We start from the raw sequence: 23,071 nt of genomic DNA on the forward strand, positions 1-23,071 counted from the left end.
ACCGGGTGTCTCTGCATTTTCACAGGCAAGGAAGCCAAGTCAATCTGAATCACACAGTTAGACTCCACCCTCTTTGACTCTTTCAGTTCGGCCCGGGGTTCACAGGTGTGTGCTATATGGCTGTTGACAGCAGGTACAACCAGCAGGTTTTCCGAGGGCATTCACCTGGCTTAACCAAAGCCGCAGCCCTGCTGCCAGCCCCCAGATTCCTGAGCCAGGGACAGGCTGAGGGCTCTGTTTTGTCAGCAGCAGGATTGACTGGAAAGAGCTAACGAGGAGAACCCTTGTGTCCGATGTCATTCCAGGGACGGCCGGGGGTCAAGGCCTTTGCCCTTGTCAGGTAGGCGTGCCTGTTGCACCAGGTTCTGATGCTTCCTTGCTGGACGCAGCCCAGGGCCTCACCCAGGCCGCCCTTCCCACCCTCTCATCTGGCCTCCGCTCAACAGAACAGTTGGAAAGCTGGCACCTTGAGGCTCTGGCTATTTTTACGCGGCCACCTGCTTCCTGGACCAGGCCTGGGCTGCAGCAGGAGGCCTGAGGAATCCTACAGCAGGTGGGTGACGCCCAACAGCTGGGGACGCCCGCCCTGTCCTGACTGTTCTTGGGGTGCTGGAAATGTGGCCTGAGGACACGGGGAGGGAAGAAGGTGCCATTACCCATCACAGCTCTGAGCACCGGGCTCCTGGCTTCCTCTCCATCTAGGAAGCGCTGAGCCAGCCCTGCTTGGCCCATGCCAGGTCTGGGTGCTGGGCTGGAGTGGTGCCTGGTCTGTGGGTCTGATGCTATGGCCAGCCTCTGGCCTCACTGCAGTGGCGGGGGGACTGCATCCAGAGGGCCTTGGGTTCCAGCTGGTGATGAGGCCTGGGGTCCCTGCCACTGCCTGACTGAAAACTGCAGGAGCTAAGTCCAGTTCCTTTGCAGAAACTATGCTCATCCGAGGAACTGGTGTCCTGGAGAAGAAGGTGGCAGAAAGGAGAGGAACGTGTCCAAAGCTTTCTTGACATGGTTTTCTCATCACGCAGGAAGGGGAGTGGCACAAGAGGCCCTGAGTGGGGAGGACACCCTCAGATTTGAGGCCATGAGCACGTGGGGCCCAGGTGCCCGGAGAATGGCCACATCCTCCCAGGTCTCAGGATCAAGAAAAGTGGCTGGTTTGCCCCAGGTGGGCCGGGCTCGGGGGCAGCTCTGGGGTGGCTCTGCTCACCTCACCCCGCTGTGTGGGAAGGGGGAGAGAGAGGTGGGGAGGACCCTCCTTTGAGGACCCTTGTCTGGCAGAGCCGTGCGTGAGCGAAGCCCCAGCTGAGGAAGAGAGCAGGGTTGACACAGGGCTCTGCCTGCATCTGTAACCCTTTGCCACAAGAGCCTGTCTGATGTGGAATTCCTAATTCCCAGGTCACCTCATTCTAGTCCTCATTTCACAGATGGAGGAAGGGGAGTCTGTTCCAGGCCAGTGGTTTTAATCAGAGTCTATCTGTGGCCATGAAATAAGGGCCAAATATTAGAACATTTCTGCCCTCAGTTTGCACCAGGCCCATCTGGGGTTCCCTGCGCCTGAGTCCACAGTGGAGACGCTCCAGAACCCTCGGGGTGTGGAGCTGTGTCTGTGCCTCACGAAGGAGGCGTGGAGGCACACCCCCGAGCTCATGGGGATGGCCCCCCTTTCTGAGTTGTGATGCTGGAGGTCAGCCCACTGAGGGCGACAGAAAGATCTGGGCCCCTTGAAAGGGAGGAGACCAGCTGGGGACCACGGGCCCATGTGCAGGGGCGTTTTGGGGTGAGGCCAGTCCACTCCTGCTGACCTCGGGGACCCTCCCTTTTCTGGGCTGGCGGGTGAAACGTGGGTTGTAGGGAAACGGATTAGAACAGGCAAGGATCATGTTTGGGACCCAGGTCACCCCCAGGACCAGAGACAGGCGGCTGTAACTCCTTCCCTGAACTGAGCAAGAGGTGCAGCGGCCTGTCCCTGGTCCTGTAGGTACTTAATCCTGCTGTTTCTCCATCACCAAAGTCCACTGTACAGATGCCTCCCCTCTGCACAGCCTCCTCACCCCTGTGCTTTGCAGCCCAGAGGCCCTGTGATCTCCCTGTGACCTCGGTCCTGGCTACCCCCCAAATCATGGACACAGGGTTGGGGGGAGGCTGCAGTTCGTTCAGAAACCCGCAGACCCTAAGTGGTCCTTTTGAATGTTACCCCCCTTCCGCATTCTGCTCTTGCTTAATCCCCCTAAAGCACCCCTGGATGCAGTGAGAAAAGGGCCTGTGAGTCAGGGCGGCCGCTGAGTCAAGGGGATCTGACACTTAGTGAAAATTCCTTTTTTGGAAGCCAGGCAGTCATTTTCCAGGATGCTGCATCCTTGGGAAGTGACGCAGCGCACGGCCAGCGAGGGGCAGGAAAGCTGCGAGCAGCTGCGGGCTCTCCTTCCGTCTGCCTCCCCCGCTCCCTCGGAGGACGCTGGGAAGGGCTTCCAGCTGAGCTCCTTGTAAGGGAATTTGTAGGGGAAACGTTCGTTCTCGGTGGAGGGTGGTGGCGGAGGCCCGCGGAGGGGTGCCACCTTGGAGAAGCTCCCGCAGGCGCCTCTACTCCAGAAGCAGAACGGGGGTGGTGCATGGGATGCTAAGATTTTTTCACTATGTTTTTTAAAAAAGGCTGTACTCCAGGAATGCAGCTTCTGACCCTTTACTTTTGCTCCCACCCCCGCGGCTGCAGCTCCAGTCCTGCTGCTCAGTGCTAAGCCTAGAAGAGCTGCGGTCAGGCTAGGGTCAGTCTGACTGTGAGCAGTTTTGTGCTTCTGGGACAAGCAGTGGTGCCCCGCTGTCCTGAGCTGTCAGACAGGAAGGGGGCAGGAAGGGGAGAGGCCCCCATGGCAGGAGGAAACCACAAGTCCCAATGGGGTGGATCTGTCTCGTAGCCACCTGTGCCCTAGACTGGCAGCAGCACCTGTTTCCTCCAGGACTCAGGCTGCCCCACCCCAGCGTATGGTCTGTGCTTACCCTTCCCCCTGCCCAAGACCTGCCTGTCATTCAGCCACAGTGACCGCATGTGGGCGCCGTCCAGTGTGTCCGGCTGGGCTGCAGCCCAGGACCTTCTGCTGTGGGGTAACCTCCCTGAAGACCATACCTGTGGGGGTGGAGGGGTGGGGTGGAGACATGGGTCCCTAGCCCATCAGGAGCCCGTGTCCATGCCTGCCCCACAGCCCAAGCTCTCTCTGCGTCACTTGCAGCCTAGGGCCTGCCTGATGGCACAGGTGACAGAAGAACCGCAGGCCTGGTCCATGCCTGCCATGCGTCAGGCCCTGGTTTCCAGCCGTCCCTTTTGCTTTTTAGGAAAAGCTGACAGTGCACCCTGATCACCCCCAACACTCAGGCCCACAGGCTGCCGGGTCTCTGGGCTTGTTCAGGACCGACCTTAAGCCCACAGGAATGTTTGACACTCCTGTTCCTGCAGCACCAAGTACTGAAAAGACTTAAAAATGATGACATGTGTTAACAGAACATTTCCAGCTGAGTTTTGCCTCTCTGTGAAAGTTGTTTGCTTTACTGAGATGAAGCAGAGATGAAGAGGAAGCATGGAAGTTTTGTCATGGGTTTATTGCAGGAGCCCAGGGCCTTGTGCATGCACGCTGACCCTTATCCCCCACCCCCACGGGGCACCTGCTGCCCCACCCTGACACGTGCCCTCAAGCCCCTGTTCCTGAGCAGAAGGGCCCACCGCCCATAGATGCACATGTACGAACAGTGTCTTCGAATTAGAAAGGAATCAGATGGGTCAAGGGGGGCAGAGCCCCTATCCACTTGTGAGCCCCCGCCTAGGGCGCACACCAGGCACCGCCTGCTCCTCCGTGTCAGCCAGCATTCGGAGCATGTACGTGCCCATGTAGATGAGACACTGGCCAGTCACCTGGGCGGTGTGGGACAGGAACCGCAACAGGCTCCTGCAAGAGAGGGGGTGTCAGGCTGGGCACGGGCCCCAGGCAGGGGGGGCCCCACCCCCAACACACGCTGGGGCACCTGCAGTCCACTGCTTTCACGTTTGGGAAGCTCACTCTCAGTTCACACAGCCTAGGCCTGCCTGGGATACAGATGCTGATTGGGGTCCAGGTGGGATCCGCACTCTGCATTTCTAGCAGCTCCCACTGCCACTGTCCAGGAACCACCTTCCACTGGCCACTTCCAAACATGGCCCATTGCTCAGTATCTAGAAAGGGCTGAGGCGGCCAGGGAACCCCCACATTATCCTGTCCTTTGGTGGCCTGGCTGGGGGTGTGGGGCTTGCTGCTGGAGGAGTCCAGCAAACCTGCAGTCCTGTGACACCGCTGGCTGGGGTGGCTGGAACACCGGCCTCGGCCCTGTCATGGCATCTGAGCCTGAAGGCTGACCTGGCATTCGTGACGTTGCAGACCAAAAGGCAGTTCTCACTCACATTTTTATTCTCTACTGAGGCCGAAGCTAAGAGGTCTCAGCCCAGTTTTAACGTCTCCCCCCCACAGAGGGGGCTGAGGGCTTGGGGCACTGGTGTCCACATGGGATGGCTGGTGAAGACTCTGACGTGGGGCCCTCATGGCTTCTGTGGCTGTTCCTGCTGCCGTCAGAGCCAGCAGCTGGTTAGAACCAGTGACAAGACTGAATCACCCCACGAGGTGGGATTTGGGGCCGGGTTTACTTTATGCTTTGAGGAGGTTGTAACTCTCTGTCTCACTTTAAAAATCAAGCAATTAAGCCGTTTTCTCCCATCTCAGCAAAAAGAGGAAGCTCTACTGGGGGTGGGGGGTGGCTGGCAGGGGTCAAGGGTTGAACAGCAGGACGGGAACTGTTGTCCAGGTCTTGGAGGCTCTGCCTCTCGGAAGCCATGGCCCACTTGGGTCAGCAGAAAAGCAGGCCCTTTGGGGGCTGTGCAGGGAGCACTGGGTGCCAGCCTGTCCCATTTCAACCTAACTTCAAAGACCTCTGCTTCTTCAGCCTCTCCCTCCATCCTCCTCCACAGGGGGTTCCTTCTTTAGAGGCTCAGGGATGGGTTTACTGCAGGGGTGGAAGCAGGTGTATTTAGGGCCTATGCAAGTGCACTCGTTTTAAAGAGAATGAAATTGAGGCTCAGAGAAGTTTTAAGGAAGCTGTTAAAGGTCACAGAGCTGGTTGCCCAGAGGCAAGGCCGGGAGGGACCCCTGAGGGCAGAGCTCAGAGGCTGGATGGCAGGAGTGTTCCTGGTACATAGAATTTGTTCACATGGTTCTGGGGTACAGATCAGGATGCGTTTCCCCCAGGCCCAGCCTGTGGGGTGCCCTGGCGGCACATGTGGAGGGAGCATGCCAGTGCCACCTGCCCACCCGCTTCACGTCGTATCTAATGGTCTTTGGAAAAGAAACTGTATTTTGGCTTGAGTCCTTGTTTTCTGGATAAATCTGTGGTGTAGGAGTGAACTGCTCTGTGACACAGAATCAGGTGGGGGCTGGACTGGGGACAGAGGAGTGAGCTGGGACGAGCTGCTTGCCGCATCCAGACCCCAAGGGACCCCTGTTCTCTTACCTCAGCAGGGCCTTGAGCCCTGTGCACCGGATGTCATAGGACACGGAGTACATCTCGTACATGGTGGCCTTGACGTTGAGGCAGCCGATGACATCCTTAGGGTTCAGCTTGTACAGGTCAAAGGTGACTCTTGCTATTCCCGATCTCTTAGGCTTCTGGGGGGCGGGGATGTAGGTACCAGCCTAGGGCAGGAGGAGGGAGGCCTTGGGACCATCCCAACTGTAATCCTGCAGTTTGGGTTTTAGGCTGCCTTCCTCTCTTTTGTCAGCTGAAAATCTGCTCATGACTAAGCTGCTAGTTACCCAAGGAATGTTTTAACAGATCAGTGTGTTTATGCTGCCACAGGGTCCAAACCCATGCGCAAGCACCTTCTCCAGTCTGCTGTTTAATGACCGGGGACGAGTGTGACTCGGCTTTGGGCCTGGATTTCAGGGTCCAGGGCTCAATGGACAGTTGTGCCGATGACTCAGTTGGGACACCCTCACACGGGTCACCCAGGGCCACCATGCTGTCTGGTTAACATGGGCGGGCCCACGACCGTGGCACAATCTGCTTAGAGACCAGCGGGAGTGCTATTCCCACTGCATGGGAGGCAGCTGCAGAAAGGGCCAGAACCCCACGGCTAAGCCAGAGCTGGTGGGAGAGCCATGCTCCAGCTCCTGCCCTGGATGAGAGCTGACCTCTCAGGACCCTTGCGGGAGCTACTCTCAGTCTACCGAAGATATCGCTGGACACTGAGGTTGGGAGAGAAGGTCACAGACCTCTGCAAATCCTGGGTTTATAAACAGCCTGTGACACGTCTTCCCCACTAAGCTCTGTCCTGTAGTGTCCAGGATGCAAAGCCGCATGTAACTTTCATGAAGCTTAGTCACTGGGAGGAATGAGGCTGTGAAGGTTAAATTTCCTGACACAAATCTACTCTATTTGAAGCTAAACCATACATTCCCCTGAAAGCCCCCATACCTTTTTGCTGGAGCCCCTCTTCTGCCCCCCAGACACACAACGGTGGCAGCCCACAAAGTGATGCCCATGGGGTCCTGGTGCCTCAGAGGGGCATCTGTCATTTAGGAAACGTTATTAAAAATCCAGGTCACAGAATCGGGGGGCGGAGGTCCACCTGCAATCCTGTCCCCGCTCCCTGCTGACCCATCAAAGTTTATATATCGGAAGTTCCCGTCGTAGTTCAGTGGAAACAAACTCAACGAGGATTCATGAGGACTCAGGTTCCATCCCTGGCCTCGCTGAGTGGGTTAAGGATCTGGTATTGCCATGAGCTGTGGTGTATGCTGCAGACACGGCTCAGATCTGGCATGGCTGTGGCTGTGGTGTAGGCCGGCAGCTACAGCTCCCATCCGACCCCTAGCCTGGGAATTTTCATATGCCATGGGTGTGGCTCTGAAAAAACAAAACAAAGTTTACGTCTCAGTCCCTCAAACTCCCCCTCAAGTCCTGGTCTTAAGTCAAACTGAAGATGCCCCCCTACCCCCACAACCTCAGACTTTTAACTGGGTGTCAGGGTATGAATGTGTGCGGTTTCCTCTTCCCCAACCAGGATCCACCCTGCCCCAGACTCTCCAAGGCTTTGGACTGAGGGAGGGAGACCCCTGGTGGCCACTTCTCTGAAGTTCTGTCCCAGTCCCACCAAGGTGGACTCACTGAGAACCTTCTGCAGGTGGGGCAGGACCTATCCAATCCCCACCCCACCCCCCACACTACCAAGGAAGGTGGCAAAGTGTAGGATCCACGTGACACTCACATGCCCCTGGGCCCAGTTTAGTGCTGCCCATGCAGCAGCGTCAACCTGTTACAGGGCAGCAGGCTCCTCCACTAAGTAAAATAAACCAACAGAAAATACCCCTCCCTTCCAAATGAGTTTCCTGCTGCTGCTTGGACAAATGGCCACAGCTCGGTGTCTTAAAACACCTCACATTTACCCTCTGACAGTTATGGAAGTTGGGAATCCTAGGTGAGCTGCAGGCTGTCTTGCTGGGGCTGTGTGTCTCCACTTCAGGGGCACCTGTGTCCCTCTGCCCATCCTCTTGTCACTCCTCACTGACTGTCCCTCTTAGAATCTTGTGATGACATTGGCCTGCCAGATAATCCAGGATCATCACCCCATGTCCAATCCCCTTTGCCACATAAAGTGACACATTCTGGGGAGGCGGATGTGGGACCAGCTGGGGAACGAAGGGACCAGCTGGGGAACAAGCATTCAGTGAGCACAGTCCCTCCAGTGCTGATTCCTCTGAGGTCTCTGGGTGCTTCAGGACCAGCAGCCCCTAAAACCTCAGCAGGGCACCTTGAGACCAGATTCTCAGGAGAGAGCTGTGAGAGTCCCTTTTGTGGGCACCTGTCCACCAGCATCCATAGAGCTGAAGCCCCGGCACTGGGGTCAGTGGCTGCCCATGGGTGAGATGCCACAGGTGAGACGAAAGCTTCAGCATTTGCTTTCCTCTTTGGATTCTGGATCCCATAAAAATGTTCACCTCTGAGGATTTCTCTTCCTTAAACTTCATTTAATCATATAGAAGAAAGATGTTTTATTATTCTGCTTTGTATTTGTAGGTGTTTTCCAAGATAACCTACAGTTTTCTTGGAAATAATATCCTTTTTTTTTTTTTTTTTGGTCTTTTTGCCATTTCTAGGGCTGCTCCCATGGCATATGGAGGTTCCCAAGCTAGGGGTCTAATTGGAACTGTAGCCACCAGCATACGCCAGAGCCACAGCAATGCGGGATCCCAGCCACATCTGCAACCTACACCACAGCTCCTTAACATACTGAGCAAGGCCAGGGATCGAACCTGAAATCTCATGGTTCCTAGCCAGATTCATTAACCACTGCGCCACGCTCACGACGGGAACTCCAGAAATAAAATCCTTCAGTCTAACTTGTTGCTTGTCTAAATCACTGCATTTACACCTGCACACACCTTCCTGATTTCACCTGCTATGTCAGCTCTCTGACTCCTGAGGTCACAGAGTGTGAGTGGTCATTCCACACGCCATCACAGGACCTGTAGCTACTCACTGGCCAAAGCCTGTCCCTCAGAATTACTGGCTCCAAGTAACATAACCCCATTTCACAACGATCCTATGTTTCCTAGAAATACAAGCATCCCTGTGAGGGTAGCAGATCCGCTTATTAGGTGAACACAAAGGATACACTTAGAAAGAGGGCTGGTCAACGCCAAAGGGGACCACACTTTTGCAGGTGAGAGGAGCCGCCTTTGGCAGTGCTTACCGGTGTCCACTTTTGTCCTTTCTCCAGGACCATGAAGTGTGTGTTGTCCCCCAGCATCTGGAAGAACTCCTCTGTATCTACCACGGTGCCATCTTCCTCCAACACTAAAGTGACCACTCTGCTGGCGATAACCAGGGCATCCAGGGTCTAGGGTGGAACACCACAGTCAGGAGGGGAGCGAGGGACTCCGTTTGGACCTACCAGTGGCACTAGGTCATGGTTCCAGAAGCGCTGGCTGATGCAGAGGGTTTTCAGGGCGAAGACGTACCTTAACTGGTGTCGATGACTTAGTCTTTGCTTTGAAGAGAAAGAAGCTAGGGAGCATCAGGACCTAACTTCCTCAGAAGTTCAGACAGGATATACGTGATCTCTGGGAATAACATTCAGTTTCTAAAAGGTCCTGCTTATTGGGACAAATAATAAGAATGACCCTGTGTACGTGATCCTTAGAAAGCCCGCCTCTCTCTCGCTGCAGACCCCGCGTGCTGGACACCTGTCTGGTTTCCACGGGCATCTGTGTCTGGGCTTTGCCGCCACTGGAGGCTATGATTCTTCCTTATTTGGTGATCGGGATGCTGTTTCAGATTAAGCACTGTTCCCCAGCCTTTCTAACCAAAAGCAGATTTCCAAAGTCTGCCTCCTCTAAGCTCCCTTGTCAAAGAAATAAAGCCACATTATCAATTGGTGGCGATCTTTAAGGCTTTTGTCTGTACCTAAATCTTATATGGGACAAGAACATGGTAATATCCCCTTTTCTGCTTTACACCCTCCTTTTAACCCCAGAAGGCCCCCCTCAGACCCTCTGTCTTGTTCCCAGGCCCCTGCAAGTTTGGGGACCGTGTGAGCTGCCAGGGGTGGGGGCACACCGTGGTCCCCGTACCTTGCTGAGGAGCTCCTGCAGGCTGCTGGCTGTCACCCCCCGTCGGCTGCTCCGGTTGTGGTTGGAAACTCGGAAGGGGCGAGCAGGATGCATGAGGGGTGTGAGCAGCACCTTCCTGGTCTGCAGCCCCATGAACGTCAGGGGCCTGGAAGTGGAGGGAAAAGTCAAAACACATCGAAGGTTACTTTCAAAGAGGAGTCCTCAGAGAGAGGTCTCAAGTAAGAAACACAGAAATAAGACAGTGATACTATTTATACCTAAAAGAAAGCCAATGGCTGGGATTATTGAAAATCACATAACTAATAAGGAACAAACAAATGTATAATATTAAAAAACGCAACGCAGGAGTTCCTGTTGTGGCTCAGTGGTTAACGAATCCGACTAGGAACCATGAGGTTGTGGGTTTGATCCCTGGCCTTGCTCAGTGGATTAAGGATCCCATGAGCTGTGGTGTAGGTTGCAGAGGCGGCTCGGATCCCAAGTTGCTGTGGCTCTGGTGTAGGCCGACGGCTGCAGCTCCAATTCGACCCCTAGCCTGTGAACCTCCATATGCTGCAGGAGCGGCCCTAGAAATGGCAAAAAGACAAAAATAAAATAAAATAAATGCAATGCAACCATCATTATACCTGTGTTACCTGAACATGCAAAGCCCTTGCAGTAACTGTCTGAGAAGGCATGGTAAGGGCCTCAAACTCAAAAGAGGAATAAGAAGTATATTCTGCAAACCTGGTTCTTAGAGCTGAAAAACCTTAAAAAAAAAAAAAAGATTTCTCAAGACCAGGGAGCAGCTAAACAGAGTTAAAGAATTAGGCACACATAAAAATAGTTACACATTTGTATAATAAGACTGAGCCAGCGAGTTCCCTTGTGGCTTAGTGGGCTAAGGACCTGGAATTGTCACTGCTGTGGCTCAGATTTGATCCCTGGCTCTGGAATTCTTATGCAATGTGGGCGCAGCCAAAAAAAGAAAAAAGAAGAAGACTGAGCCAGAAAATTAAAGGCCAGATAGTAGTCACTATAGCAATAAGCCAATATTTTTTTTCTTTTCTTTTCTTTCTTTTTTTTTTTTTTTTTTTGCTTTTTAGGGCTGCACTCGCAGCATGTGAAGGTTCCCAGGCTAGGAGTCTGATTGGAGCTGTAGCCACCGGCCACAGCCACAGCAATGCCAGATCCGAGCCACGTCTGTGACCTACACCACAGCTCACGGCAACGCTGGATCCTTTATCCACTGAGCGAGGCTGGGGATGGAACCCGCAACCTCATGGTTCCTAGTCAGATTCATTTCCCCTGCGCCACGACGTGAACTCCAATAAACCAATTTTTTGAAATGAGGCTAAACAAGGAACAGCAGAACACAGTAATCACTGTGGTTGGAATACCAAGAACTTTCTTATTTATTTTTATTTATTTATTTTTTGTCTTTTTGCCATTTCTTGGGCTGTTCCCGCAGCATATGGAGGTTCCCAGGCTAGGGGTCTAATCGGAGCTGTAGCCACCGGCCTACGCCACAGCCACAGCAACTTGGGATCTGAGCCGAGTCTGCAACCTACACCACAGCTCATGGCAGCACCAGAACCTTAACCCACTGAGCAAGGCCAGGGATCAAACCTGCAACCTCATGGTTCCTAGTCAGATTCGTTAACCACTGAGCCATGACGGGAACTCCAGAATACCAAGAACTGTAGACCATTTATCATGTGGAACTTTGGAGCAAGTTCTACATTAATCAAAGAACTGAATCAAAATCCACCATAAAAAAAAGAACTCACCTAGGAAAAGACAATGTAGCAAGACCAAATCATGTTTTAATTTTCTGAGGAAAAAAAATCCCCAACCTTGATAATTAAATTTTGTTACCTAGGAACTACAAAAATGTAACAAAATGGGGGATAAATACAAAACAGCTATTACGTAGTCATTTTGGCAGTTTTTAACAAACACATGTTTTTGCTCTCTCTATATTACCTCCATCCTCAGAAAACCTAGTTTTCTCAATTTACAGATGAAGAAACTCAGATGGGAGAGCAGCCCCACAGGTGGGCACTGGGATTCAGACTAGGCACGTGGTCTTTGCCTCCTAAAGCTGAGCTGGGGGCCACATGCTGAGTAACTAGGAAGAGGCTGCCTGGAGTGAACAGTGCAACTTTGACAGCAATCAAGGAAATACAAAACCACAGTCTGTGCTTTTAAACACACATCCAAGAAGTTCTCTGAACTAACACCTGACAGATAGGCCTTGCTGGTGGTGCTGGAGGGGTTTTAGTCTCTGAGACCAGTCTGGCAATTCGGGAGGCCCTCTGCCCTGAACTGTGGACATTCGTACGCAAAGAAACAATTCGCAACACAAAGAGAATCGGCAATGTTCCAGGGCGCTGTTGCTGCTGGGCACTGAGATCAATGTGTGACATTCGTTTTATCTGTGCAGCCCTGAAGGACCCGCATCTGTCACTGCACTGTCCCCCCAATCCTGAACAGCTCAGAGAGATGGGACAAATCCTTGTACAGGAGAATGAAACAAAGGGCTTTCTTTTGGGGACAACCTTGAAGATGCAAGTGGGGACCTCACTGCTTTCTGACACTTAGAGCAATTAGCTGAGATCAACTCCACAGAGGCTTGAGTTCTAGGGACACCTGTTTGCCAGCGCCGTGTCTACCTATCTATATTCTATATCACACATCTGCATATATAAATGACAGCACACACACTCTCATTTACTTATCTACGCTTTATTTCCCCAACTAGACTGCACTTTCCTACTGGACAAAGGTGGCAACCTGGTGTCTGAAGTGGGGGACTGCCCCTTACCCCCTGGGATCTCACATGCTCTCTGGGTACATGGAGTCAGAACTGAGCTGAATCCTAGGACACCCTGCTGGCGTCTGAGAAATGCCTGGGGCCCCGTGGGAAGCCCCTCCCCCACCCTTACATGCTGGAATTGGTGCCACAACCTCTTTGCCTAGGCTGTCAGCAAGAATTTGGTCTGAAGGATATTCAGCTGGCATTTCACTCAGGCCTTGTGATTGTGTATATCCAAGCATCCACCAGGGCAGCAACATGTTGGTTCTTTACGTCTTAACTAAGTTTCATCGCAACTTACAAGGGAAGTGCTACCCCATTTCTCAGATGAGAAAACTGAGGCTTGGAGTCATTTCTCAAGGTCACTCAGCTACTAAGGAATCTCTCTGAAGTTCAAGTCCCAAGTGATAAACATGGCGGAGAGGGTGAGGGAGAGTTGGAGTATGTGGCGGGGGTGGGGGTGGGGGTTCCTCTGCCCTTAGCCTAGCTCTTTTAGGTCACAGCCCAGCCTGTGTCCAGTGGGGCAGCTGCAAGGGGGCTGTGTCCAGTCACTGGTCCCCCAGGGGCTTCCCACCAGAACGAGAGGCCCACAGAGGGAGTCCACGCCTGACCCAACACAGCAGGGCCTGTCACATGGCTCTGGACCTCTGCCCCTGTTCCAGGGAGTTACACAGGCTCCCATGTTACACAATACAACCAGCCAGGGGCCATGTCCCACTGAGCTGATGCCACAGAGACCTCGCTCAGCCCCTTCCTTGGTGCCCTGGTCAACTGGACCAGCAAGGATGATCCACGTGATGCTTGACAGCTGGGACCTGCCTTGTTCCTAACCAGAAGACAGCGTCTGGACCGGGGCTCTTGGGGAAGAGGGACCAGCGCTCTGCTGATATGGCTCCAGGCGATGACCAGCCAGGTAGGGGGATCCCACCCCACCCACGAGACCCTCTTTGGTTGCAAGGACCCCCATCCCCCCCACCCCACCCCCCCCGCCCCATAGCAGGGAGTTACTGCTTTGTCCACCTGGGGCTGTGCTTCCCCGGGTGAGAGGCTTAGTGGGAGAAACAGGGACAAAGCTCACATCTCAGAACCTGGGCCCTGGAGGTCAATGGCACACCACGGGCACCAAAGCACTGACCCAGTTCATCATGGTTCTGCACCTGCTCACCAGCTGCAGAGGTTCATGCCTCCGTGGGCAACCATGATCCAGGGACCCAGCTCCACCAACCACAAAGCCTTCATTGTCTTTTAACTTCTGACCAGATAAGGGCTTGGAGTCAGTCCTGGGCCTCCCTCATGGCTGCCCTCAGAGACCGTCCTTGACAGAGAAGGACCCAGTCCGTGCTCTTCTTTCCCCCTGAGAACTGGGTCACAGTTGGAACAAAGGCTGAGAAGCCACCTAAGATAGTCCTGCAGATGTGAAGGTCAAGTTCGGCCCTTTTTTTTCAAGTAGGAGGGCAAGTGATTTGATGCGCTGAATTACATATAATCAAGACTATCTTACAAAAGATACACAAAGAGGTTAAGCGAAATCTGAGGTACACTAAGCCTGCTTAACAAGTACTCCGAGTGCTTACTCTGCTCCAGCAAAATGAACAAACGGCAGGGTCAACTACCTCAATGAACAAAGCGGCATATGAATCCAGCTCAATCCTGGTCCTCTTTTAATGGGATAATTTATGTCCCTGGCCTCTAGCATGATGCCAAAAAACGTGCTACTCTCCTCCATGCATGTTTTACTGCATTGAAGTTGACGCAAGAGCCCCGAAGAGCCTCTGAATCTGACTTTTAGCTTCGCACCCTGCTAGCCGGCCTCTCACCCCTGGAACGTGCAGCCAGTCACAGGGAGCAGGAGGGAAACCGCCTCACTACACGGAAAAAATGACAACAACAAGGAAATGGCTGTTCAAGGAAATGGATAGTTTCAGGGAAATCATGATGATAAGAGACGTCAGACTTCACGGAACATTCTTGAAAACTGCGAGGGGGCATGCCTCCCAGAAATGAGGGGACAGGGAAGTCTGTATTTTCCCCTCAACTTGTCAGCGTGTGAGATAAACAGGCTGACAGCTGACAACATGAAGTCCATTGCTGTGGAAAGAAGCTGGCCCCATAGGTCGTAGGCATCTGGGCTGCTGTTTGCTCTTTTTTCTTTTTTACTTTTTAGGGCCGTGCCTTCGGCATATGGAGGTTCCCAGGCTAGAGGTCTAATTGGAGCTACAGCTGCTGGCCTACACCACAGCCACGCCAGATCCAATCTGTGTCTGTGACCTACACCACAGCTCACGGCAATGCCGGATCCTTAGCCCACTGAGCGAGGCCAGGGATCAAACCTGCAACCTCATGGAGCCTGATGAGGTTCATTACCACTGCACCACCATGGGAACTCTTTTTTTTTTTTTTTGTCTTTTTGCTATTTCTTGGGCTGCTCCCGCGGCATATGGAGGTTCCCAGGCTAGGGGTTGAATCGGAACTGTAGCCACCGGCCTACACCAGAGCCACAGCAACATGGGATCTGAGCCACGTCTGCAACCTACACCACAGCTCACGGCAACACCGGATCGTTAACCCACTGAGCAATGGCAGGGACTGAACCCACAACCTCATGGTTCCTAGTCGGATATGTTAACCACTGCGCCACGACGGGAACTCCCACCATGGGAACTCTTGATGTGTGTTCTACAAGTGCTGGAGGAGAAAGGCAGGTCCGGGAACAGGGTCCCAAATTTCATTGTCAGGTAGACAAGGAAGGCCCACGTGAAGCAGTAAAGCACACACTGTGCCCAAAGCCAGGTGACAAGGATGGAGCAGGGAAGTGGTGAGCCCGCCATGAAAATGCAGAGAAATGGTTTGGGGCTTGGAAAGCATCCATTAGGCCTTGGCGGGGCCTCACCCCTCGGCTGGAAGCAGAGGAGTGTTGGCTCCAGTGAGGCTTCCCAATCACCAGCAGTGACATGTTGGCGATAGGCAACATTCAGACACATGGGCCCCATGGGGAGCCGCCTGACAGGACTATGGCAGTTCACAGCTGTGCCTTGACCAATCCAGCAAAATGCTTGGCTAGAAAACCTATCCAATATATGACCACGAAGTCTTTGAATACTGAATGTTTTTAAAGTAAGAGTTCAGACCATGAAGGAATAAGCTTGTAGAAAACTCAATTCCCTGTTTATATCACTGATAAGACTGGTAAAATGTGTACTGAGAGGGCAGCTATAGAAAACCTGGAGTTCTTACCCAAGGAAGGAAAGAGACACAAAAGCAGCTATTTTACACAAAGCGTTAATATAGATGGGCTCTGTAACAACCTCAGAATGTTACCACTGCCAGGGCACAAAGTCAGAGCAGGCTTTGTCTGTGACAACACACACCCATGGGGACATCCTGGGTGTCCAGAGCTGAGATGGGAGACCTCAGGCTCCTGATCACAGATGATGAACAAACGAATGAAGTGTTAAGAGCCTATAAGTGCTTATACCCATATGATCTGTAAAAATAGACATGTACATGGACTAGGTTCCTCCTTTAGCAACATGCAGTCATTTACTAATCAAAGACAGAGTTGGGACATACTCCACCAGGAGGTTTAAGGACCACTGAGAAGAGACAGAGGTCCAGCAGTCTCCTGGCCTGCAGCTCCTGTGGGTCTGCAGTCTGGACATGGCTTTAAAGACACTAGAAGACAAATGTGTTCCTTTCAGCAGGTATTACAGAGTGTGTAGAGGCAGGCGGAGAAACAAGAATCACAGCAGCTGAGTCTGGAAGCAGGAACGGGACGACAGCATGTCCCCTATAAGTAGTCCCTCGCCCTACTCAGGACTGTCCGAGCCAATCAGATGTCAAATGCCAACATTTCCTAAGCCAGTCACAGAGACATTTGGGGTCCGGGATAGTGCTGTAGGGTCAGGGGCAAGGGCAGGGCAGGGCAGTGTTAACTCTGCCGGCCTTGACTCCTCCTGCTCCAGGCCACACCAACCAGCGTTAGTGCCCTCCTGCCATCCTTGCTCAGCCCAGCAACTCAGTGCTGCGAGAGTTCCATGGGAAGAAAGTTTGGAAGACACACTGCAAACCCTTAGCAGTTGCTACCCCTGGGAGTGGGACTGTGGGGTGGGTGGAGCTGGAGGAAGAGGAATAAACCAGGAAAAAAAACCCGAGGGCTTTTCCTTTTGGCCTGAAGCCCATCAGTGAAGATGCATGAAAAAGTCTGTCGCCCACCTTCTGTTTTTCATTGTTTGTTTTTGTTTTTTGTCTTTGCAGGGCTGCACTCAAGGTTCCGAGGCTAGGGGTTGAATCGGAGCTGTAGCTGCCGGCCTATGCCACAGCCACAGCAACGCCAGAGCCAAGAGGCGCCTGCGACCTACACCACAGCTCACGGCAACGCCAGATCCTTAGCCCACTGAGCGAGGCCAGGGATCGAACCTGGGTCCTCAGGGATACTAGTCGGATTCGTTAGCCACTGAGTCATGATGGGAACGCCTCATTGTTTGTTTTCAAAGAGACAGCCAGACAGCCAGAGGATAAACAGACGCCCCCCCCCCATATGTTGGCAGCTGTCTCTAATCTTGAGCATGTCACCCCCTTTAAGAACCCAAGTTCAGAAGCTTACAGATCACATTTCCTTCCCCCTCACCTCAGAAAACCTGCATTTCAAAGAACTCAAGCGCTTTCTATCTTTTTGAAGTACTCTGAACATCTTCAAATAAAGCACCATCCACTCATCCCTCCCTTAAATCTGTAAAGTTACAGCCACCTGATATCTTTAGGGTTTTACAAAGATTGGTTAAGGATGTCTAGGTGAGAAGAAGAACCCAAGAGAGAAAAAAGGTGCTGTGGTTCTCGGTCAGGCCCCGCTTGGAGCTGGCGAGGGTCTGGGGGCCCTTCTTCCCCACTGGGCAGCGTCACCGCTTCCCTCAAACTCCACCTTACAAGCCTGGGGGTTCAGCCAGCAGGGTCAGGGAGCGTCCAGGCCCAGGCGGGCGCTTGGACCTGGAACCCGCGCTGTCCCGAGAGCTGAGCTGGCCGCCCCGACACCACGCTCCCCACCAGCACCACTCGCGTCGCCCCAACTCCCGCCGCGCTCAGGGAGCCCGAGAAACCTGACCCGGCACCCGGTGGAGCCGTCGCCCAGGCCTCCTGGACCCGCCTCGTCCGCGCCCTTGGGGCTGCGGCGGCAAGGGATGTGGCCGCTCCTGCACTCACCACCGGCACCTGTTCCGTGGACACACGCTCATCTGGGGAGCCACACCTGCGCTGGCGGCCGGCTGTGGGCGGCTCGGGCTGGGCAGGTGGGCTGAGGAGGCGAAAGGGGTAGGGCGCTGCGGGGCACCGGGGATCGGGGGCGCAGGCAGCGCAGCACTCGCCTGAGGAGGGCTCCCGCGAACTCCCGCGCCGTCTCCATTGCTCCGCTTCCCAGCTGGGCGCAGCCGCCTGGCGCGCAGCCTCTTAAAAGCGCCGCCGCCCCGCCCGCATCCACGCCCCTCGGGCGGCCGGCCTTCCCACGACCTGCGGCCCAGGCGCTCCGCGGGCCCTCTGGTCTGCCTGCTGGAGACCCGGGCAGTGGGGGAAGCCGTGGCATCAGCTGTGGATGGGCGGCCCCCTCGAGGATTAGGGTGCGGATGCGCGCCGGTCCCCGAGGACCCCCCCCTCAGAACCTTCCCCACCGTGCGCCTCGGTTGTGAGGGTCTGTAAATGGACCGGGGCTGTAAGCGGACCGGGGGCGAGGGACCCGAGGGGTCAGAGGGATAGGACTTTTTCTGAGTAAGGGAGGCAGAGAAACACAGAGCCCAGGACGAGGGGGTAGGTTAACCCGGTCCGGCTTACATAGAACTCCACACAGGAAGGTGCAGTTGGGCGTGTTTCAGACCTTAGAAGGGCGGGGGTGGCAGGGATTCCAGAGCACAGCTCACGCAATGCCAGATTCTTAACCCCCTGAGCGAGCTCAGGGATTGCACCCAGGTCCTCATGGATACTAGTCGTGTTCCTTACTGCTGCACCATGCCAGAACTCCCTCCAGAGCTCTTAACTGAGAACTTGAAGCAGACCCCTGAGCACATTGAGTAGGGGCAGTGCCACAACCCGGGCCCTTTATTTATTTATTTTGGCTGTACCTGTGTCATATGGAAGTCCCCTGGCCAGGGATGGGATCGGAGCTGCAGCTGTGACCCACACCACAGTTTGGCAAGGCTGGGTCCTTAATCCACTGCACCAGGCTGGGGATCACACTGGCACCACCATAGAGACAAGCTGGTTCATAAATCCACTGCACCACCGCGGGACCACCAGCCTGCCCTTTAAAAGGAGTAACCTCCTCTGATGAGCCTGCCCTGCACTCAACCAATGACTGGCCCTCTGCTTATCAGCCTGCCTGGGCCCTGCTGCAAACCACATTTCCAAAGAGCTGCAGCCTGACCTCTGCCTTGGTCCCGACTGACTTGACTAGCAGAGCTGGCCCTTCTGCCCATACTTTTCCTCCTTTTAATCATAGAAACAAACATTCATCTTGCCCTGAGGGTCACTGGTGTCACGGAGATGAGGAATGTGGGAGCCAAAAGCAATTTCCGTCCTGAGTCCTGGACTCCGGGGGCCTGCCAAGAACTCTCCAGCCCCAGGAAAAAGGACTGGGCCCTAGCTGCCCCTCCTCAATGGGGCCCAAATGTCCCCACATTCATATATGAATCCAAATCCCAATGCCCAGTATGACAGCACTGGATGGGGGTGGGGGTGGGAGGTGCTTAGGTGGTGAGGGTGGGGCCACGTGAATGGGATCAGTGCCCCTATAAGAGACCCCAGAGAGCTCCCTCACCCCTTCTGCCATGTGAGGACATGGTGAGAGGGCGGCCAGCTGTGAACCAGGAAGAGGCCGCCGCCACCAGAACCCTGTGCTGCTGGCCCTGATCTCAGACTTTGAGCCTTCAGAACTGTGGACAGTAAGTCTCTGCTGTTTATAATAAGCTCTTGCCCATCACATTCTGTTAGAGCAGCCTCGAGGGACTAAGACACACCATTTGATAAGTGAGAAAATAGGGCTCACCAATTCAAGTCAACTCGCCTTTCAAAAACTTTTTACTGTGAACAATTTCAACTATAAAGACATACAGAAAGAACGTAACATGAGCATCCTTACACCCAGTGCCTGGATTCAACCACCATTAACATGTTGACATAGTTGCTTGTTTTTTTATCTGTATTTTTATTTGAACCTCCTAAACAAAATTCTTCAGCTTGCACCTCTGAAGAAACAAAAACGTTGTCACACATACCCCTGATGCTGCCTCTCTTAATGAAACAATAGTGACCTCCCAGTCCCACCTAACACTGGGATTCACTGATGCCTTCTGCATGCATGGCACGCCACTAAGGGACAAGCGTGTTGGGCCCATTCTGGGGCAGTGAGGGTCAGGTGCACAGGGGCCTTACACACGTGGAGCTGATCCTGGCAGCAGGTGCAATTCATCACTCATTCCTGGGGCCACCGTGTGGGCTTGTAAGTGACTGACTGAAGGATGGGTAAATGCGGTGCTGTGGCAGCAGTAACACGGGAAAGCCGCCTGAAGGCTGAAATCTGCCAAAGGCGCCCCGGAGGGGACCCTGGAGCAGGGGCTGGGAGGATGGGTGAGGGTAGCAGGCGTGAGTGGTGAGCCTGCCAGGGTTCTTGACCAGACAGGTCGGAATGGGATCCACTTTCGGGAAGAATCTGCACAGCCCTGAACACACGCAGAGGGGGCCCAGCAGACAGATTTGAGATAAATTCTGGGTGGCTCGGAGGCTGGCCTGGGTGACATAGGGAGCCTGTAGGTGATGATGGGGAGACCTGGGCTGACAGTGGGCACGGAGAAGGGGAGGGGCAGGGACGTTTCCCACTTGAAGAACCACATGCAAGCAGCTGGAGATCAGGCCCAGATTCTTGGTGGGGTAACTGGGGGCCTGCAAGGCCCCTAACTGAATGAGAAACACGGTGTGTGTGTGTGTGTGGGGTTAAGTTTGCAGCTGAGGTTGAGATTATATTGAAACCCGAGGGCCTGGGGGTCACCCTGGATGGAGATGCGGGGAGGACGTGGTCCCAGGGGACACACCCTGGAGCCTCTGAGGCAGGAAGTCAAAGCCTCCCAGCCCCCTGCCTGCTCCACGTGAGTGGATGGGCTGCCCCAGGAGGGTATGTGGAGAGGCTGGAGGGCAGGGGCAGGTTGTGCTCCAAAGGGCAAGGCTGCGAAGCCCAGGGTGCCACAAGGAGCTGGAAAGGGCTGGTTGTGGCTGTGTGTGGGGGTGGAGGAGGGGGCCTGTCCAGCACAGGTCATCTATGGCCTCCTTTCTCACTCAACACCACTCAGCATAACTTTATCCATCGACCACTATGTTCCAGGGCAGCCAGGGTTAGAAGCTGGGGGGGACAGAGGCACGGGTGGGTAGGGGCACCTCTGAGAGGATGGAAGATGCGGGAATCTCAGGACTGCGGTTCAGATACAGATTTGTCCCTCACAGAAGGCGCGACTAGGGCTTGTGCAAAGGTCTAGCCTGACCATCAGCATTTCCACCAGGGCGGGTCTGGGTGCCAGTGCCTCTGAAACCAAGTCACAAACACACAGAACTGTGCCTTTGTCCTGAGCTGGGTCACTAACTCAAGGTGAATTTTCACAAGATTGGGGAGCACTGCTGGACTGACGAAGGTGTCTTGTTTTTCACACCAGCTCAGGAGTGAGATCAGGAATCACACTTAAGAAGGAGGAACTGAGTTCTAGTGGGGAAATTAATGGCCTCAGCCCCTCACACCTACCACTCCAGGGGCCAATGAGCCTGCGGTGATGTATGAATGTTCAGGCAGCTGACCAGTCTTTCTTAGTGGGGTCAAAATACCACCCACAGAATAACCAACCCTGGGAGGAGTGGAGGAGACACTATGGTGTGCTGGAGAGCTGGACCTGAGTGCCAGCCCTGCCACTGGCCAAGGGAGACCCTGGATGGGCCACCCCATCAGCCTGAGTCCAGCTGGGAGACCCACAGAACCGGCTGCCTGAACACTTGGCCCTCGTGCTGGACATGAGGCTGCGGGAGGCCAGGTATGCAAGTAGCTCTCAGTCTAGACAACTGTTTTTCCAACTGAACTAGAAGTGGAAGTCCTTCTATTCTGGGATGGACTTTAGGATTTCAGTGTCTGGTGCAGCCTGTGTGAAGACCAAGGTGCTGAGTTATAACTCATGCCCATGACACTGAGGCCCCAGCACAGTGGTTCTGAGCCTTTAGGGCCCCAGATCCCTTAATATCCATGCAAACCATAGCCTCTTCTCCAGAGACACCTACAACCAACCACTCTGGGGGTTCTGTGTGCACAGCCAAGGCGCCCCTTGGTGGGGAATGGCCCCCAATGGGGGACCGGCCAGGCCTTGCACTGAGAACACCCGGCATCCTGGCCCCCACCCCTGCCTGATCTCCTATGGCTGCGTCATTACTGGATGGGGATGTTTCCTTTCCTTCCAAATATACGAACAAACGTGATGTTCTTTCCTGCTAACTTCAATTGGAATTTTCTCTCCAAAGGGCCCAAAGGAGGCCGTGTTTGGGGCTCATCCAGGCTGACTGTGCCTGGTCTTCCCCAACTGGGCACAGGGCAAAGCAGAGCTCCACCAGTGTCCACCACGCGTGTGGAAACCAGCACAACTCTTCACACAGTGTCCACACCTCCTACAAAGGTCTCAGTGAAACTTGAACTCTGTAAGTAAAACATGGACACCCTGTCATCATTATGAAGCATTTGGATTAAAACTGTACAGATAAGGCAGGGTCTTCTTAGACCACTGTCACCAGTTCTAGCCCCTTTCCTGCCCGGTTCCTCATTTGATCCAAGTCCTTCCATGCGATTACCACTCTGCCATTAATAAACACCTAACTCGAGGGTCACTGTGTGGTGACGGTACCGTGCTATACATACTGCTGTGCTTTGTGCTCACCCGTGTCTAGTGCACATGGATCCAGCCTAGACTTTCTGCATATACTGCACAACATGTATAGGACAAGCTCTATTTAACATTCCCCCTCTTGCCAAATACTGATTAGTTTTCCTTTGTTCACGTGTATAAACAGAGCTGAACTCAGCCATGTTCACTCCTCATCCTATGTGCAGGGTGTTTCTTGGGTGTGACACCAAGAAGGGGTGCTGTCCGCTCTGAGGGTCTATACATTCAAAGATTTCATCAGAGGCCACTTTGATTCATCCTGACCAGTATTCAGGCTCCCATCTTAGTCACATTAATAACTTTATGCTTTCCTTCAAAACTCCTTTAAAAACTTACCTTTTCAAAGAATATAAAAATATTTTTCAAAAATGGGAAAATCAGTTCCCATCATGGCTCAGCGGAAATGAATCTGACTAGTATTCATGAGGACACAGGTTCAATCCCTGACCTTGATCAGTGGATTAAGGATCCAGCTTTGCCGTGAGCTGTGGTGTAAGTCACAGATGAGGGTTGGATCTGGTGTTGCTGTGGCTGTGGCCGAGAGTTCTGATTCAACCTCTAGCCTGGAAACCTCCATATGCTGTGCATGCAGCCCTAAAAAGACAAAAAAAAAAAAAAGGGAAAATGAGTAGATCATGAGAAATGTACTTGAGATGGAGTTCCCACTGTCACTCAGCGGGTTAAGAAAC

General features: G+C 53.6%; 2 protein-coding genes and 1 long non-coding RNA gene across 8 annotated transcripts in view; 1 reads left to right on the forward strand and 2 right to left on the reverse strand.

Annotated features, from left to right (window-relative positions):
• Positions 1-482: 482 nt before the first annotated feature.
• On the forward strand, positions 483-3,564 carry LOC146402710 (uncharacterized). The gene is made up of 3 exons (XR_014807580.1): positions 483-553; positions 1,023-1,162; positions 3,325-3,564. It is a non-coding gene; the product is annotated as an uncharacterized LOC146402710 (long non-coding RNA).
• Positions 3,497-17,854, reverse strand: CIDEA (cell death inducing DFFA like effector a). 3 transcript variants are annotated; one of them, NM_001112696.2, is given in 5 exon segments: positions 3,497-3,932; positions 5,521-5,702; positions 8,762-8,908; positions 9,642-9,786; positions 17,796-17,841. In NM_001112696.2, coding segments are annotated over 5 exon segments (660 nt in total). In that variant the 5' UTR covers positions 17,834-17,841; the 3' UTR covers positions 3,497-3,784.
• IMPA2 (inositol monophosphatase 2) overlaps positions 10,277-23,071 on the reverse strand; it is a 49,875-nt gene continuing 37,080 nt past the window's right edge. For 2 of the 4 annotated variants that reach the window (XR_014807564.1, XR_014807560.1), the window contains one exon: positions 19,480-22,138. The gene's annotated coding sequence lies outside the window, so the exon portion shown is untranslated. Of the gene's footprint in view, positions 10,390-19,479; positions 22,139-23,071 lie in introns of those variants that run through there. The other 2 variants (XR_014807562.1, XR_014807561.1) reach the window with 2 other exon arrangements.

Source organism: Sus scrofa, chromosome 6 (genome assembly GCF_054392235.1).
Source record: "Sus scrofa isolate SSC_HxYL_T2T_F1_AM1 chromosome 6, Sscrofa_HxYL_maternal_Yorkshire_Landrace_v2.0, whole genome shotgun sequence".
In the NCBI taxonomy this organism is placed as follows: domain Eukaryota; kingdom Metazoa; phylum Chordata; class Mammalia; order Artiodactyla; family Suidae; genus Sus; species Sus scrofa.